Source organism: Arvicanthis niloticus, chromosome 6 (assembly GCF_011762505.2).
Source record: "Arvicanthis niloticus isolate mArvNil1 chromosome 6, mArvNil1.pat.X, whole genome shotgun sequence".
NCBI lineage: Eukaryota > Metazoa > Chordata > Mammalia > Rodentia > Muridae > Arvicanthis > Arvicanthis niloticus.
Genome location: NC_047663.1, coordinates 7,046,120 through 7,062,251, shown reverse-complemented (window position 1 = coordinate 7,062,251; position 16,132 = coordinate 7,046,120). Strand labels below are relative to the sequence as shown.

At 51.6% G+C, this 16,132-nt stretch overlaps 1 protein-coding gene across 2 annotated transcripts; it reads left to right on the top strand.

Annotated features, from left to right (window-relative positions):
• The first annotated feature begins 2,417 nt into the window (after positions 1–2,417).
• On the top strand, positions 2,418–14,601 carry Cdr2l (cerebellar degeneration related protein 2 like). 2 transcript variants are annotated; one of them, XM_034506680.2, is made up of 5 exons: positions 2,418–2,920; positions 9,086–9,198; positions 9,451–9,599; positions 11,071–11,235; positions 11,803–14,601. In XM_034506680.2, exons 1-5 carry the CDS (start codon positions 2,842–2,844, stop codon positions 12,695–12,697), a joined length of 1,401 nt encoding a protein of 466 aa, XP_034362571.1. In that variant the 5' UTR covers positions 2,418–2,841; the 3' UTR covers positions 12,698–14,601. The 2 variants fall into 2 exon arrangements, with proteins under 2 accessions (XP_034362571.1, XP_034362573.1); XM_034506682.2 differs by having other exon boundaries at positions 2,419–2,920; positions 11,806–14,601.
• The last annotated feature ends 1,531 nt before the right edge of the window (positions 14,602–16,132 follow it).

Genomic DNA, 16,132 nt, shown 5'->3' with positions numbered 1-16,132 from the left:
TGCACATACACACATATACACACATGCACGCATACACACATATACACATGCACACACATACACACATGCATTCATAAATATACACACATGTATATATACACATGCATATACACATATTCATACACATACGCTCATGCAAATACACACACATACATACATATACACACATACATGTATATACACATATACACATACACACATATACTCACATACACACATGCATACAAATGCACACAAACATACATACACACGTATAAACACATGCACACATACACATATGCATACATGCATAATACATATGTACACACATGTACATACATGCATACATACACACATAGGCGTGCACACACACATGCATTCACACAGTATGCTCCATCTCTCAAATGTGTCTATACCTCCCAACACCACCAAACTGGGAGTGAAGCATTTAACACGTGAACCTTGAGAGACAATTAAGGTCCCAAGTATGGTAATAAGGGTACCTCATTGTGGATTTAATTTGCATTTCCCGAGGACTAAATAAACTCTGTACCTTAGTCACAAGTTGACTGGGCCATTTGGATTTTCTTTTCTGGAAATTGTCCAGTCAAGTCTTTTACACATTTTTCTCCTGGCCACATGCCTTTTTCCTTTGGCTTTTTCCCTCAGGTTTTGCCATATTCTGGCTAGAGGCCCTTTTTTGGATATATCATACCCATATATTGAGTGCCTCAAGAATGTTCACACGTGATGGGTCTCAACAAAAACAAATCACAAAGGATTAGGAGAACTCCTTTAAGGAAAACACAGTGCTTGGGTGGATTAAGTCATGGCTTTTATGGGTGTACCTGGGTATCAGATTTGGGTCTTAAGCAGTAAGAAACAGACCTTAAGAGAAAAAGGAGAATACAAGTAACACGTGCTCAAATTTCATTCCTTCCAGCCTGTTTCTAGACATACGGGTTTTTAAACATTTAGGCTCTTTTTTTTTTAAATGTGGTATTTATCTATTTATTTATTCTAAATTTATGTGTATGAGTGTCTGCCTGTGTGTATGTATCTACACCATGTGTAAGCCTGGTGCCAAGGAGGTCAGAAGAGGAGAACAGATCTCCTGAAACAGAGTTACAGTTGTTTCTGAACCATCAGATAGATCTGAGGGAACGGGTTCCCAGGTCTTCTGGAAGAGCAATAACTGCTCTCAACTGTTGAGAGATTTCCAGTTCAGATTTCCAATAATTCTTTTTTTAAAGAATTATTTATTATATGTGAGACACACCAGAAGAGGGCATCGGATCCCAGTACAGATGGTTGTGAGCCACCATGTGGTTGCTGGGAATTGAACTCAGGACCTCTTGAAAGACTCAGGACCTTTTGAAAGAACAGGCAGCACTCTTAACCACTGAGCCATCACTCCAGCCTAAGACTCAGGTTCTTAAAGGTGTGTGTGTGTTCACTTATGTGTGTTCGTGCGTGTGTAGAGGGCAAAGGACAACCTCCAAGTGTTATTTTTCAGGAGCTGTGCACATTGGCTTTTTGAAACAGGCCTTTCTTTCACTGGCCTAAAGCTCACCAAGTAGGCTAGGTTGACTAGCCACCATCGATCTATCTATCTTGGCTCCCTAGGCCCCAGAGCTGGGATTACAAGAACAAGCCACTCTGCTTTTTTAAAAAACAAACAAACCTGGTAAGCACTTTTAATGTGCTGAACCACCTTCTCAACCCCCTTAACGCAATGTTTAGCTTTGCTTAGTTTAATTAACAGAAAAACTCCCATACTGTAACTTAATCTGGCCTGGAACAAGCTGTATAAAACGGTCTGGCCTGGAACTCAAGACAATCCTCCTGCTTCAGCCTCCCAACTCCTGTTATTAGACGAGGGAACCACTGTGCCTGCCTCTTTCTAATAATTTGTGTGTGTGTGTTTTCTACGTGTGTGAGAGTTGATGTGATTACAAGTACCTTCAGAGGCCAGAGGTGTCAGATTTTCCCTGGAGCTGGCGTTACAGGCTGTTGTGAGCTGCTTGAAGTGGGTGCGGGGAACCGAACTCAAATCCTCCGCAAGAACTCTTGACCTTGAGTGTTCCAGCAGCCAAACACCCATTCAAGGTTCTTAAAGATGTTTGTAATTTAATACCATCTTAAAGAACGTTTATGGAAAATATCAGTGGGTCAGCACGTTCTCCGCGGGTGAGGACCACTGTGGACATCAGTGCTCTCAGTAGAGCCAGAAGGACAGACAAGCAACCAAAATAATTCCAGATGGACATAAATAAAAGTCGGACGTGGAGAAAAAGCAGGACAGAGGGTTGATCCAACAATTCCCGGACCAGGACACCAGGAAGGTCCTCGCCTTCGGGCCCGCCCCTTATTTGCATACGTCTTATGATTGGTCTCCGGCGGCAGGTCCCACCCCTCAAAGCCGGCGGCCTGAGAAGCTGTAAGCGGGCCGGGCGGAGATGCAGCGGCGGCTCCGGGTGGCGCGGCGCGGGCCGGGCGGTGTGCGGGCCGGAGGCGGGCAAGGGGTACCCGCCGCTGAACCCGCACTCTGCTGACGCCCCAGCCCTGCAGACGATCCCGGGTGGTCCCAGCTGTCGTCCCACTTTGCAGTCCCCACCCCTCCGCCCTTTGTGCCGCCGCCACCCGGCGTCCCCAGTTCTGCGGGACCTGGGGAGCACTGGAGCCAGAGGCCCCGCTGGGCGCACGGCCGGTAGCGGATGGCGATCACGGGCGGCGGGAGCAGGGGCTCTGCAGCCCGAGCCCGCGACGTTGGAAGCCCGGGCCGCCTCCGCCGCATTGTCCCGGGCTGCAAGCCCAGGCCCTGAGCTGCCGCAGCGCCCGCCCACCGCCACCCGCGGGGCCATGCGGAGAGCCGCGGGGATGGAGGACTACTCCGCAGAGGAGGAGGAGTCCTGGTACGACCATCAGGACCTGGAGCAGGGTGAGCGCGGAGGGGAGGGAAACAGCGTGTGCCCCAAGACCCTTGACCACTACTCCATTGTTGGGTAGTATCACCTAGAAAAGGGCTGGGCTGGACCTGGTGCTCCCAGCAAAGCATGATGCGTCTTGAGAATGGGGACGTGGACCGAGAAGGGCGCTGCCCTGGAAGATTCGGACGGAGGAGGGAGACTTGCAAAAGTGTCCAGCTGACAGAGCATCCATCTCCCTTCTCATTTTAGTAGCAACAACTACTCGCGAGCCCCGGTAGGGTATTGTTAAGGGGCCCTAGTACTAGGTGGAATGGAAGTCTTGGGGCCCACAGGGGATTCCTAATACTTTTGCTAAGAATGCGCTGTATGTTGAGATAAGTCATCTCTCCAGATCAACAGCACCTGTCTGGGCCAGAATTTCTGAGCTCTAAGACTTCCAGAAAGTTTCCCCAACTCGCTTCCCTCTGCCCAGAAAGGGGGTGGTACATGTTCATGCCTGCGAAGAAGTCTCCTATCTGCCTTCCCGAGAGAGGCGTTCCCTGGTCCTTCCTTGTATGAGGCTTCCACCCAAGTGGCTCAGGATGTGAAGGGGTCCTTTAGCAATTTCAGACTTCTTGCCAAATGAATTCCCTGGGGAAAGAGGGAGCCGCTTCCGTGGCTCTCATCTGAGGACCTAGAGATTGACTAGAAGGGGTTTAGAAGCTGGTGGTGAGGTGGCAAAATGACATCACTGAGAGAGGTGGAGCCGTCTTGACAAGAAGGCCTGAGAGGGTGGGGGGGGGGGGGTTGTCAAGGCCAAGGCCTGCTGGAGTAGTAGGGCCCCATCCTCTTCTCTGTCAGTTCTTACTGAAACCTTGAGGGTGAGGGTCACCTGCAAGCTCTGAGGTGTTAAAACACAAGCCTGGCACAGTGTGTGTGCCATGAAGGCCTGGTCTCCATCCTCAGGGCCCAGAGCCCTGGTTTTGCATGTACTTGGATCCTGGAGCCTTTGTCTCCTGACCCACTTCCCCATGCAGCCAAGCTTCACGTGCAGATGAGGGGCTGTTCCTGTACTTGCCAGTGAATCAGAACCTTGGGAGAGCTCTGTAGGGTGGAGAGTGTTGGGCTAGACATTGCTATGCAGTGAGCTGCCCCACGCTTCCCCAGCTTCTCTTCTCTGTCCTGGTTACCACCCCTAAAACTTTACTCTGTAAACACCTACTGGCCCCATGTGAGCACCAGACATCATCCTGGGATCTGAGCAGTTACAGCCGGACCCTCTGGGTACACATGGGCTGATGGGGGAGGCCCACTTGTATGCTCTAAGTGTAAGTGATTATGGGATGGCTTCCTGGGAGAGGCTAGCGCAGAAGGAAAGATGAAAAGCTGGTTTCTGGCAAAGATAGCCTCTGGGGGAGGCAGATGCTAATACCATGGCGGTCTCATTTAGTTCCTGCACCCCTAATGAAGGCTTGGCACCATGCCCAGCCCAGATGTGGGAGGAAGAAGCCTTGCAGTAGGGGTGGGAGATGTGTGGCTTCTGCCAAGGGACAGGATCTGCCATTCCAGCAGGACTGAAGAGCTCCGAACAGCCCCTGCTTCTTGGGTCCTGCTGATCAGGCCTGCAGCTCTAGTCGTAGACAGAGCCCTGGAGCCTGAGGGACACCCAGTAATGAAACATCTATGGAGAAAGAGGGCCTTCCTGCCGGAGTCTGTGCCGGAGTCTAGGAGTGTAATCTCTGCCCTCCTGATCCCGAACTCCAGCGGAGGAGACGGAAGCGAAAAGTTAAAGAAACCACTGTGTGACAGCATAGTCCTCTCAGCAAAAAGCTGAGCTGGAGAAAGGAAGGCACACTGGGAGAAGGGATGTTTGTAACCAAGGCCTGGAGCCAAATGAAGGACAGGGAAGTAGGGGGACAAAGGAAATCTAGGCACTCAGCTCTGAATACAGGCCAGGAGAGCTGGGTGATGGGGTGGAGCATCTGCCAAAAGACAGTCATGTCAGAGGGCCTGTTTGTGTTGGTACACAGTCCCCAGATTCTGTCCTTCCCATCTGCCCAGACCCAAGGAGGGAGTGATTTCTTCACTCGCACATGGAGTACCCTTCCTGCCTCTTTCCTCTTACCCTGGGCTAAGCCCCAACTTCACTCCCCAAAGAGATTGTCCCGAGATTGTGTTTGGCTCTAGTGTGGCTCTGTCCCAGAGGCAGGAGGTGGGCAGGACAGGTGGGGGTCTTAGATTTGCTAGGTTCCTTCCCCCGACTAACCTGAGCACCTGTAAAGATAGAAAAAGTCATGAATTAACTATAAGCACCGGCTATTTCTTTGCCTTCCCCTCCTCCCCCTGTGACCACCTCTGTCCAGGCTGAGGGATAGCTGCTGAGTCACAGATTTTAAGAGCTGACCTCCCTTCCTGCCTAGCCTGACCTTGAGTCCTCCCCACCCCTGGGAATGCTGACTGGTGAGGAAAGGGATGTCCTTCCTCCACCCTGCTTCTCCGCCCTGATCACCCACCAAAGGCCTTTCTGAGTTCCTGACGCTGTGCCCTGAGGGGCAGGACTCCTAGATCCACCAGCTCATGTCTTCCGCCTCAACCCATCTTGGCCTGTTCCTTGTCCCTTTCCTGCTTCTCTGTCAAGAGTCTGTCCTGCTTTACTGTGATGCCCAGCCAAACGCCGATTTCGGGGTGGGGGGCTTCTTTTGTTTTCTCTGGGGCACTGCCATATAATAACCACTAAAGTCCCTTGAAGGAAGCCCCCGAGAGCCCCTAGGGCCAGGGGGCGTGGCAGCGCAGACTCAGTACCTTCCCTGGCTTGGTTCAGGGCTGCCAGTTAATCAGACCCGTAACAGGCTGGTTTTTGTTGCTCTGCGCCTGAGTCCTGCTCAGCTAGCTTCCAAGTTTCCCAGCATCCAGGCCACCCGCTCCTGAGTCCAGAATTGCCACTATCCTTCCGGAAGCTGCCTTCCCTAGTACTTGGTTCTTCTCAGTCCTTTGCTCTACACAGTCTAGACTCCACCCATCCTCCCTCCAGGACACTCTGACCAGCTTAGCTTGCAATATGATCCAGTTTCCCTGAGATTTCTCCCGCCTCTACCCCAAGCCGTTCTGCCTTCCTTCCTTCATGGTCGCTGGATTACTAGGTGGCCAAGTCACATTGGCTGTCTTTGCAAGGCAGTCTTCGGTGTCCCTCTGTTCATAGCGTGGTAAAGCCCCACACTGGGATCCCAGCCTATGAGCAGTAAGAATTCATACATCTCAATTCGTCCGGAAGAAGGAACATGGTGTTGAAATTGTCCTTGACTTTCCCTCATTCCTCTGGCTTTGAATTCTGGTTGGGCTGCAGGGTCTTGTCACAGGCTACCCAGGTATATGGTCTATGATTACTACCTAGACCACCTAACAGTTCCAAGGTTGTGTTTTATAAAAAGATAGAGACGCCAGGGATATGTTTGGTGGAGGCACGGTGTGGTGTGGGTGAAGGGGGTGTCTCTGCAGGCCCATGCTGAGGCATATCTTCCCCCTGAGATACCAGCCACACAACAGTATAGTATAGAATAGTTTATTCAGGGCATGGCGAGGGGAGTTGAGGAGATAGTAGAAACAGAGAAAGGTTGGGGGGCGGGGAATAGAGGCCAGCTATGATGAGCACGTGAGGAAAAAAAGGCAGAGGGGAGTGGGGCAAGAGAGGGTAAGGAGCAGGAGCAAGAAGAGAGAGCAGGAGAGAGGGGGTCGGCAAGCAGCCCCCTTTTATAGTGAGTCAGGCATACCTGGCTGTTGCCAGGTAACTATGGGGTGGAGCCTAGACGAAATGCCAACACCAAGGCCTGAAACCTTTAGGAAAGGGCTGCGCTGAACATCACTATCCTGTCACAGTCTGAGAAGACTGTGAGGGTCCCTCAAAGCCACCCTCCCCCTCCCCCCTCCCGTTAATCCCAAGCACATGATATATCACAAAGCTGTCATTCAATAATTGAAACATTGGGCTTCAAGCGTTGTACAGCTTTGTAGATGCCGCCAGACTTTGGCCCCGCGTATATAAACTCACGGCAAATGTCCCCCACTGCCTTACTACGTTCATACTAGGTGACTGGACCTTGGCATCCTCATGGGGCAGGCTACTTGCCCCAGGCTATGGAGTTTGTGTCTGATTTAGATTTGTTTCCTTCAGGAAAACTGCTTTTGTTCTAGGCTTTGTCATTACAGTCTAGCTAGAGGGACCTGCTTCCCAGTGACATCAGGGCACGAGGCCCACATCTCTGATTGATTTAGCTCTAGAGGCCCCACTCTCTCTATTTTGAAACATCACCCCTATTCTGAACTTGTCTGTATCCTGTACTTGGGAGGCAGAGGCAGTGGGATTAGAGTGTTTAAAGGCATCCTTGCTTACATATCAAAGAAAATCTGGACCACATGAGACCATACCTCAAAACAACAACAGAAGTCACTGGGGATGTGATTCAGTTGGTAGAGCGTCTGCCTACCATGCAAGAAGCCCCAGGCTTGATTCTCCAACGTAAAAGCAGGTGCTGCAGCACACCCCCACCTTGCCAGCACTTAGGAGATACTGGCAGAAGGATGAGAGTTCAAGGTCAGCCTCAGCTACATTGCAAGTTTGAGGCTAACCTGAGCTACAAGACATTCTATCCTTTAAAAAAGGGAAAAAAATATTTTACCCTCATTGTAGCAGCAACTCTAGGCTTGTTCTTGATAAGACTTGGCTTTTTGTCTGGGTGCAGTAGCTGATCAGGGCACTCTGGCTTTCGCATGGAAACCTACACAGGATGCTCTGTCCTGTCTACCCATCCAGTATCCGTGCTCCACAGGGATCCAAGAGGAAGGCCTCACAGAGCTTGTCTGCTGCACAGCAGAGGGTGTAGCCGAAACAGCCATGTATCTAAAACTTGCTGTGGGGTGGGTGTGGAGGGGGGACCAGAAAGCCCATCTGTCTTTGAGGGAAGGCAGAACTATCATTATGTGTAAAAATAGCACTGTGTCTTATTGGCCCCAGAAGAGTTGCTCTTACAAATCTTGGTCCAGATTTACACCATCAGCCTAGAGTGAAGGCTGGTGTAACAAACAGGCTCACAACATTAAATAATAATAATAAATCCAAGCTTTCCTGCTTTGGGCGGAATGGATCGCACAGGCCCACTGTTTGCCCCGCAAATCCCGTTTCTAGGAAAGTGTTTTCACAAAAGGTGGTGATTTGCACTAAGGGTTTAATACAGTGAAGTTAATCATAGTTTGGCTTTTATTCTTCAGTCCTAGACCCTCACACATGCTAGGCAACCACACCACTGTTTCCGGCACTGAACTACGGCCCCAGCCTTCTGGTACGGTTTGCTGTTAGTGACTTTAAACAAAGATTATAAAATTTTGTATATGAGTGTGTTGCCCGTGTGTATGTATGTGTACCATGTGAGTGCCTACAGAAGTAAGAAGAGGGCATTAGATCCCCTGGGACTAGGGTTACCAACAGTTGTGAGCTGCCATGTGGGTGCTGGGAACCGAGCCCAGATCCTCTGTAATGGCAAAAAGTGCTCTTAATCACCGAGCCATCTCTCTAGCACCATAGCATTAAGGTTTTTGTTTTGTTGTTGTTTTTGTTTTGTTTTGTCTGATGTTGTTTTGGTTGGTTGGGGTTTTTTGTTTTGTTTTTTGAGACAGAGTTTCACTGTTTAGCCCTGGCTGTCCTGGAACTCACCCTGTAGACCAGGCTGGCCTCATACTCAGAAATCCGCCTGCCTCAGCCTCCCAAGTGCTAGGATTAAAAGCGTGCGCCACCACCTCCCAGCTCATACTTTTTTTTTTTTTAACATCAATCAGAAGAAAAAAAATACCAAGCTGGTTTGTAGCATACGTCTGCAATCTCAGCATTCAGGAAGCCGAAGCAAAAGGATCGTGAGTTCCAGGGTAGACTGAGCTTCACAGTAAGGTTCAATCAAAACCAAACCAGAGACGTGAAGGAAGGAAGAGAAGAGAGTGAGCCTGGAGCACTTCAGAAGGAAATGACAACAGGCTAAGCCCCTGGCTTCTGCCTCCCGCCTACTGGGGCTGCTGAGAGCAACCTTCATCAGGGTGCCGTTGAAGTCACCCAGATCCCAGTCAGCGATGAATGCTAGGGCTTCTATAATAACAAGGGATCTCTAACTTCCTCACTCTGTGCTTTCTGCCCCCCCCACCACCGACACCCCCAGACTTGCACCTAGCGGCCGAGCTGGGGAAGACTCTGCTGGAGAGGAACAAGGAGCTGGAGGAGTCCCTGCAGCAGATGTACTCCACCAATGAGGAGCAGGTGCAGGAGATCGAGGTGAGGGACCTCCGGCTCTGCCTTCTCCTATCTCTCAAGAGCCTCTGGCCTTGGCCCGTGTGTGCCTTTGCACGGCTTGCACCTTATCCTCACAGTTCACCGCCTGCCCAGCCATCGCAGGCAGCCCTCTGCACCGTGGTCTTTAGCTCCTAAACCTCTCAGAGCCAATCGGCCCAGTGGTAGAGGGACAGACAGCGATATCTGCCCCTGCCTCGTTGTAAAGGCTGATTCCACCCTCACCTCCTCCCCTAGTACCTGACCAAGCAGCTGGACACGCTGAGGCTCGTGAACGAGCAGCATGCCAAAGTGTACGAGCAGCTGGACCTGACTGCCAGAGACCTGGAGCTGACCAACCAGAGGCTGGTGTTGGAGAGTAAGGCTGCCCAGCAGAAGATCCATGGGTGAGGGCTGGGATGGTGAGGGAGAGGCCCAGGGTGTGTCACATGACTGGGTGGGGGGGAGACTCACACACTCCTAGGAGACAAGACTTAAGAGACTGGGGTGGCAATGAGGCCAGCCTTGTCAAATGTGTGTACTTAAACATGTATCCCACAACAACCATTCTTCTGTCCCCTGTCTATCCTTCCTTCTTTCCTTTTCTTTCCTTTCCTTCCTTTTTTTTTTTTTTTCCCCAAGACAGAGTTTCTATGTAGACCAGCCTGGCCTCGAACTCACAGAGGTTCGCCTGCCTCTGCCTCCCAAATACTGGGGTTAAAGGTGTGCGCCACCACCATCCAGTCCTCTCATTTTAAGATTATTTCTATTTTATATGTGTGGGTGTCTTGCCTGCGTGTATGCCTGTGCCAGGAAAGGGAGTAGGATCCTCTAGCACTTCAGTGACAAATGGCTGTGAGCCACTGTGTGGGCACTGGGAACCAAACCCAGGTCCTTGGCAAGAACAAGTGCTTCTAACCACTGAGCCATCTCTCCAGCCCCCCACAGCCGAAAGGTGAAACATGGCCCATACGCCTCCCACCTATGGTTATTTACCAATTATGCACTAGACTCGGTTTGAGGTACTAAGGATTCAGTGACCCTGACCTGCCCTCTACGACCTCACAGATGTGTCCCTGCAGTGCACCGTGGTAGTGACAGAGGTGTGTGTGTAATGGCCTGGCATCTGAAGCTTGCTTGCTTCACAGGCTTGAGAACCTGAACTCCTTTGTAAAATGTAGAGCACAATGAAGACGTGCATGTGGAATCCCAGACTGGGGAGGTGGCGACGGGTGGGTCCCACCCCAGCTGAATCAGCCATCCCTGGGTTCTGGTGAAAGCCTGTCTCAAAAAGGCCAAGGCAGATAGCTTGTTGAGGTGTGATGCCCAAAGTCATCCTCTGGCGGCGTGGCATGAACCCACACACATGTGAACATACACACAGGTACACAGATACAAAAGGATCAGAGCTGGCTGAGGAGGAATGGTTGGCTCAACCCGGGCTGTACAGGAGAAGGGCAGGTCCTTGGATAGGGCAGAACCTTCTCTGACTTTAACATCAGACAGCAAGCTCAAGGTTGCCTGTTTGTCCTCCATCTACAAGGATCCTGGGCATCGTGTCTCCTGAAGACTCTCTCCCTGTGGGGCTGGGGTGGGGTGAGGAGATGAGAGAGAAATGGCTAAGAGATTAAGAGTGCTTGTTGATCTGGACCCAGAGTTTGGTTCCCAGCACCCACAGTGAATAGCTCACAATCACCTAGTTACAGTTCCAGGATCTCCAACTTCACCTAAACACACACACCTAAAAATCAATCTTAACATCTTAACAGTTTGGTTGTGAGCCTAGCGTTTAGTGGCTGAATCATCCCTCCAGCCCTAACAATTTTTACCAAAAAAAATCAAAAAATGTCTCCCATGCATGTCCTCGTCCTGTTCCAGGTTGACAGAGACCATCGAGCGTCTGCAGTCCCAGGTAGAGGAGCTGCAGGCTCAGGTAGAGCAACTTCGAGGCCTGGAGCAACTCCGGGTTCGCCGGGAAAAGCGGGAACGCAGGAGAACCATCCATACCTTCCCCTGCCTGAAGGAGCTGTGTACAAGCCTCCGGTAAGCAAGGGCCCCGGAGTAACAGAGGAGTAATGTCTTAGAGTCCCAAGGGAGCTGGCTGAGGGATGAAGGGGGAGGGGGGAAGTGCACCGTAGACAGTGGCTGGGAAGGAAGACAGTGTCTGGTCCAAGCCATCAGGATGCTTGCTAAGGACAGCCATAGGTGTTACTAACACAAGCCATTTGCATCCATTTTGCCTACTAGTCAGATGAGAAAAGCCTTCTAACCTAGGAGTTAAGCATTGTAGTTGTACAGGCACTTGCCTAGAATGTGTGTTATTCCGGAATGGATCCCCATCCTAGTTAGGAGAAAGAAATGAAGATCAAGGTGAGACTGGAGATGTAGGTCACTGAGAAGCCTGCTTGTCTGACACTTGGCTGTGTCTCCCAGTGCGGAAGAATCCTGGGTCAATCTGTATAGGTCATCATCCTCAGACACACAGCCAGGAGCCAAAGTTAGAGTGGTGGTGGTGGTGGGGTGACTGAGAGAGCCCAGTGTTTGACACTTTGGTCCAGGGCCTTGGCCATGACCAGCTACTGCTACCTGCCCCCCTCCCATGCCCCCCAGCAGATGTGAGGATGCCTTCCGCCTACACAGTTCCTCCCTGGAGCTGGGTCCTCGGCCGCTAGAGCAGGAAAACGAACGACTGCAGACCTTGGTTGGGGTGCTCCGCTCCCAGGTGAGCCAGGAACGGCAGCGCAAGGAGCGAGCGGAACGTGAGTACACGGTGGTGCTCCAGGAGTACACGGAGCTGGAGCGACAGCTGTGTGAGATGGAGGGCTGCCGCCTGCGCGTGCAGGAGCTGGAGGCCGAGTTGCTGGAGCTGCAGCAGATGAAGCAGGCCAAGACCTACCTGCTGGCCCGGGATGAGCACCTGGCCGAGGCTTTGCTGGCGCCCCTCACTCAGGCCCCTGAGGCTGATGACCCCCAGCCAGGCAGTGGAGATGGCTCCAATGCCCAGGATGGTGTCTCCTCGCCCGCAGCTTCCCCCAGCCACGCAGTGCGCAAGAGCTGCAGTGACACAGCACTCAATGCCATAGTGGCCAAAGACCCAGCCAGCCGCCATGCTGGCAACCTTACTTTGCATGCCAACAGTGTGCGCAGGCGCGGTATGTCTATCCTGCGGGAGGTGGACGAGCAGTACCACGCGCTGCTGGAGAAATACGAGGAGCTGCTGAGCAAATGCCGGCAGCATGGTGCCGGGGTGCGGCATGCTGGGGTGCAGACCTCACGGCCCATCTCCCGGGACAGCTCATGGAGGGACCTACTGGGGGGCGAGGAGAGCCAGGGAGAGGGCAAGGCGGGTGAGAAGAGCCTAAGCCAGCACGTGGAGGCTGTGGATAAGCGGCTGGAGCAGAGCCAGCCCGAGTACAAGGCACTCTTCAAAGAGATCTTTGCCAGGATCCAGAAGACCAAGGCCGACATCAACGCCACCAAAGTGAAGACACACAGCAGCAAGTGACCCCCTCTCTAGGTCTGTAGCCTCCCTCTGGCTCCCCACCAGAGGTGGGGTCTCTCATGCCTGTCTGGCACATTCTTGGCAAGCAAGAAAGCCCTTTACGCAGCAATATATCGTAGCTGGTGGCTGGAGCACGAGTGAGGAGGCCTTTCTGATCTGGGGACACAGCCTATTTCCTGCTAGTGGCTCGGCTCTCCTGTTCTGCCTCCCTTGGCCACTTTGCTTCAGCTTGAAGGCACAGCTCAGTTTAAAAGCCAAACACACTCCCTGCCCCGCCACTGCCTCCCCACCACTGACCCCAGGGGCTTTTCAGCTCCTTCTGCCCTCGGCTTCTGGACCACGCCCCCCCACCCCCACCCCCACCCCGGCCTCACCCTCAGATTGCTCCCAGTCTTCTGCAAGCCTTTCTGGCTTCGCCCTCCAAAGTTGTTTTTCTGAGAGATTTGCAACGCAAGGCCTCCTGAAGCCTTGCCACAACTGGAAACACTTGAAAGGGAACCTCAGAGCCAGCTGTTGCTGTGACCGGGGTCTCCTAGACCATCCACTGCTTCTTGCCAGTCATGACTGACATTCCCTTAGCGCCAGCTGTACCACTCCCAGCGTTCTGAGCAGGGCACAGATAGCTCCCACCTTGCAGAGCAGGAAGCTTTAGCCCGGCTCGAGTGTACCCCCTCCAGCCCTGACAAAGGTCTTCAGCTCACCACAGATCTGTAGCCAATGTGAATAGAGAAAGAGGGAGCCCCTCAACAGCCATACACGGTCCTTTCAGAACTAAGTTCCATTCCTGGAATTACCGTCTGGGCATGAAGCCTTCCAGGGGCTGGAACAACAGGGAGTTACCCCGAGCCTGTGAACCACCTTTGCTTCCCTTCCTTTCTCTGCACCTGCCCTCATCTCAGGGACCATAATGTCTCATCCACTCCTCTCTTCCTCAGGCTACCCCTGGGACAGTCCACATCAGCAGCCTTCAGAATGTCCTGTGTCACCAACCCAGGTCCAAGTGTTCATTCCTGTCCTTCACCAGGGATTGTAGGATCCTTACTGGTTTTGTTTGGTTGGGTTTTGTTCTGGTTTGTTTTGTTTTGTTTTGTTTTGTTTTGTTTTGCTTTGAGATAGGGTTTCTCTGTGTAGCCCTAGCTGTCCTGGAACTCTCTCTGTGGACCAGGCTGACCTCCAACTCAGAGATCCTCCTGCCTCTGCCTCCCGAGTGCTGGGATTAAAGGCGTGTGCCACCACTGCCGGGCCCTCATGTTGCGTTGTGTTCTTAAGTTGAGGGAGACATTTCTCCTTTTCCACCTTTCTACAGAATGCCTGCTCTTTAGTTCCCACCTCTATGGGGGTGGCTTTTGAAGCCCCACCTGGGTCAGGGGTTCAATATTTTAGTCTAAAACTTCAGAAACTCAAGTATCATCTAAGACATGCCCAGGGCCTCTGCTTGCCCTCCGCAGTCCTTCAGGGCTTCTGGTTCCTTCTGCCACCCTTCCCAAGATTCTAGACATCAGAGGAGCCATACAAAACAGCGGGAGGCTGTGACTCTGGCCTCGGTGCTGGGAGCCCAGTGGGAACCGCCATGCCTTATCCCCTTCTAATGGGTAAAGGGGCTTTCTTATCAAGCATGTCTGACATCCCTGGAGAGGTTCTGCTGTTCCAGGTGGCACTGTGATGTCAGCTGGCAGCTGGATCCTTCTGTTCACACGACTTGGAACCTTTCGCCCTTTGGGGCTGGGCACCTCCAGACCCTCTGTGTGTCCCTGTCATCTGGGGATAGGGGAGGAATTCAGGCCTGTTCACTTCCCCAGTTCTGTAGCAGCTGATCAGCGTCACCCTTGAAGTATACACGAGAGAAATATATTTACAAATGCTTTATTCTCTTCTTTAATAAAAAATGCACCAGTATTCTAAAAGCACCAGTGGCCCTGGATCCATAGTTTCGTCTCCGTATCTCATGGGCCTGTTGCCTCCTGCCGTGCGGCGCTGCGGATGAGGGGTGTATCCTTTGAGGTCACTCTGCTTTCTCATGACTACTTACCTATCATTAGACAGCCTGCAATTAACCCCTGGAAAAGTCTGTGTCTGTGAAGAGCCAGCTATGCCCAGCACGCTTTTGAACAAAGCACAAAGGGTCTGTATTGCCCTAGAGTTTAGTTTCTGGCTTGGGGAGATTCCCCCCAAAGCAACTACAAATAAAAGCAAGTAATCTAACAATGGGGGCAGAATGCTGGAGCTGTATCTGGCAGGGCATTCATGATCAATGTTGGGGGGCGGGGGAAGTGTTGTTTGTCTTTGTGAGACAGGATCTCATGGAGGTCAAGCTAGACTCAAGCTTGTGATGTGGTGAGTGATGAGAGTAGCCTTGAACTTCTGACCCTACTGCCTTTACTTCCCAAGTGCTAGAATTACAGGAATTTGCCACCATATCCAGTTCCTCTGGTACTGGGGATTGAAGCCAGGGTGTTGTGCTTGTTAGACACTGTCACAGAGCCATACCCCCCAGCCTCTCTTCCTCCTCCCCCTTCTTCTTCTTCAAGACATAGTTTCAGAGCTGAAGAGATGACTCATCAGTAAGAAGTACTTTTCGTTCTTGCAGAGTACCTGGGCCTGGTTGCCAGCACCCAGGTAAAGGGTCTCAGTGACCTGTAACTCCAGTTTCAGGGGATCCAATGCCTTCATCTGGCTTCTGCAGGCACCAGGCATGCACAGGGTACACATATATACATGCAGGCAAAACACTCATACACATTTAAAAACAAACAGTCAAACAAACAAAAAACCCAGACAGGGTATCACTGTGTACACCAGGCTGTCCCGGAACTCAGAGATCCACCGGCCTTGGCTTCCCAAATGCTTGGATTAAAGGAGTGCACCACTATGCCCTGCCCCCCTTTTTATCTTAATGTGTATAGATCGTAGATACAATATATGAGAATATAGGTTTTAAAAAGTCATAGAGGGGCCCACGAAATGGCTCAAGGTGTGAAAACAACTCCTCCGCTGACTTCCGCACTGGCACTATGGCATGTAAAATAAATGTAAAAGAGAAATGTAAATTTTTTTTTAAGTCTAGAGGCCTGCTGTAAGATGACTTGCCATGTAGAGGTTCTTGGTAACAGTCCTGATAACATGGGTTTGATCCCCAGAATCCATGGGAAGTTGAGAGGAGAGAAGCCCACTCCACAAAGTTGTCCTCTGACCTCCACATGTACATGGATTACAGGCATGTACCTCCACAGCAGGCCTTCACCTCTTATTGCATTTAGGGTAGCCATGTCTTTCTGAAAGCTCCAGGGACCTAGAACTCGTTTTGTTTGTTTGTTTGTTTGTTTGAGACAGGGTTTCTCTGTGTAGCCCTGGCTGTCCTGGAACTCCTGGAACTCACTCTGTAGACCAGGCTGGCCTCGAACCTGTCTCTGCCTCCCAAGTGCTGAGATTAAAGGCATG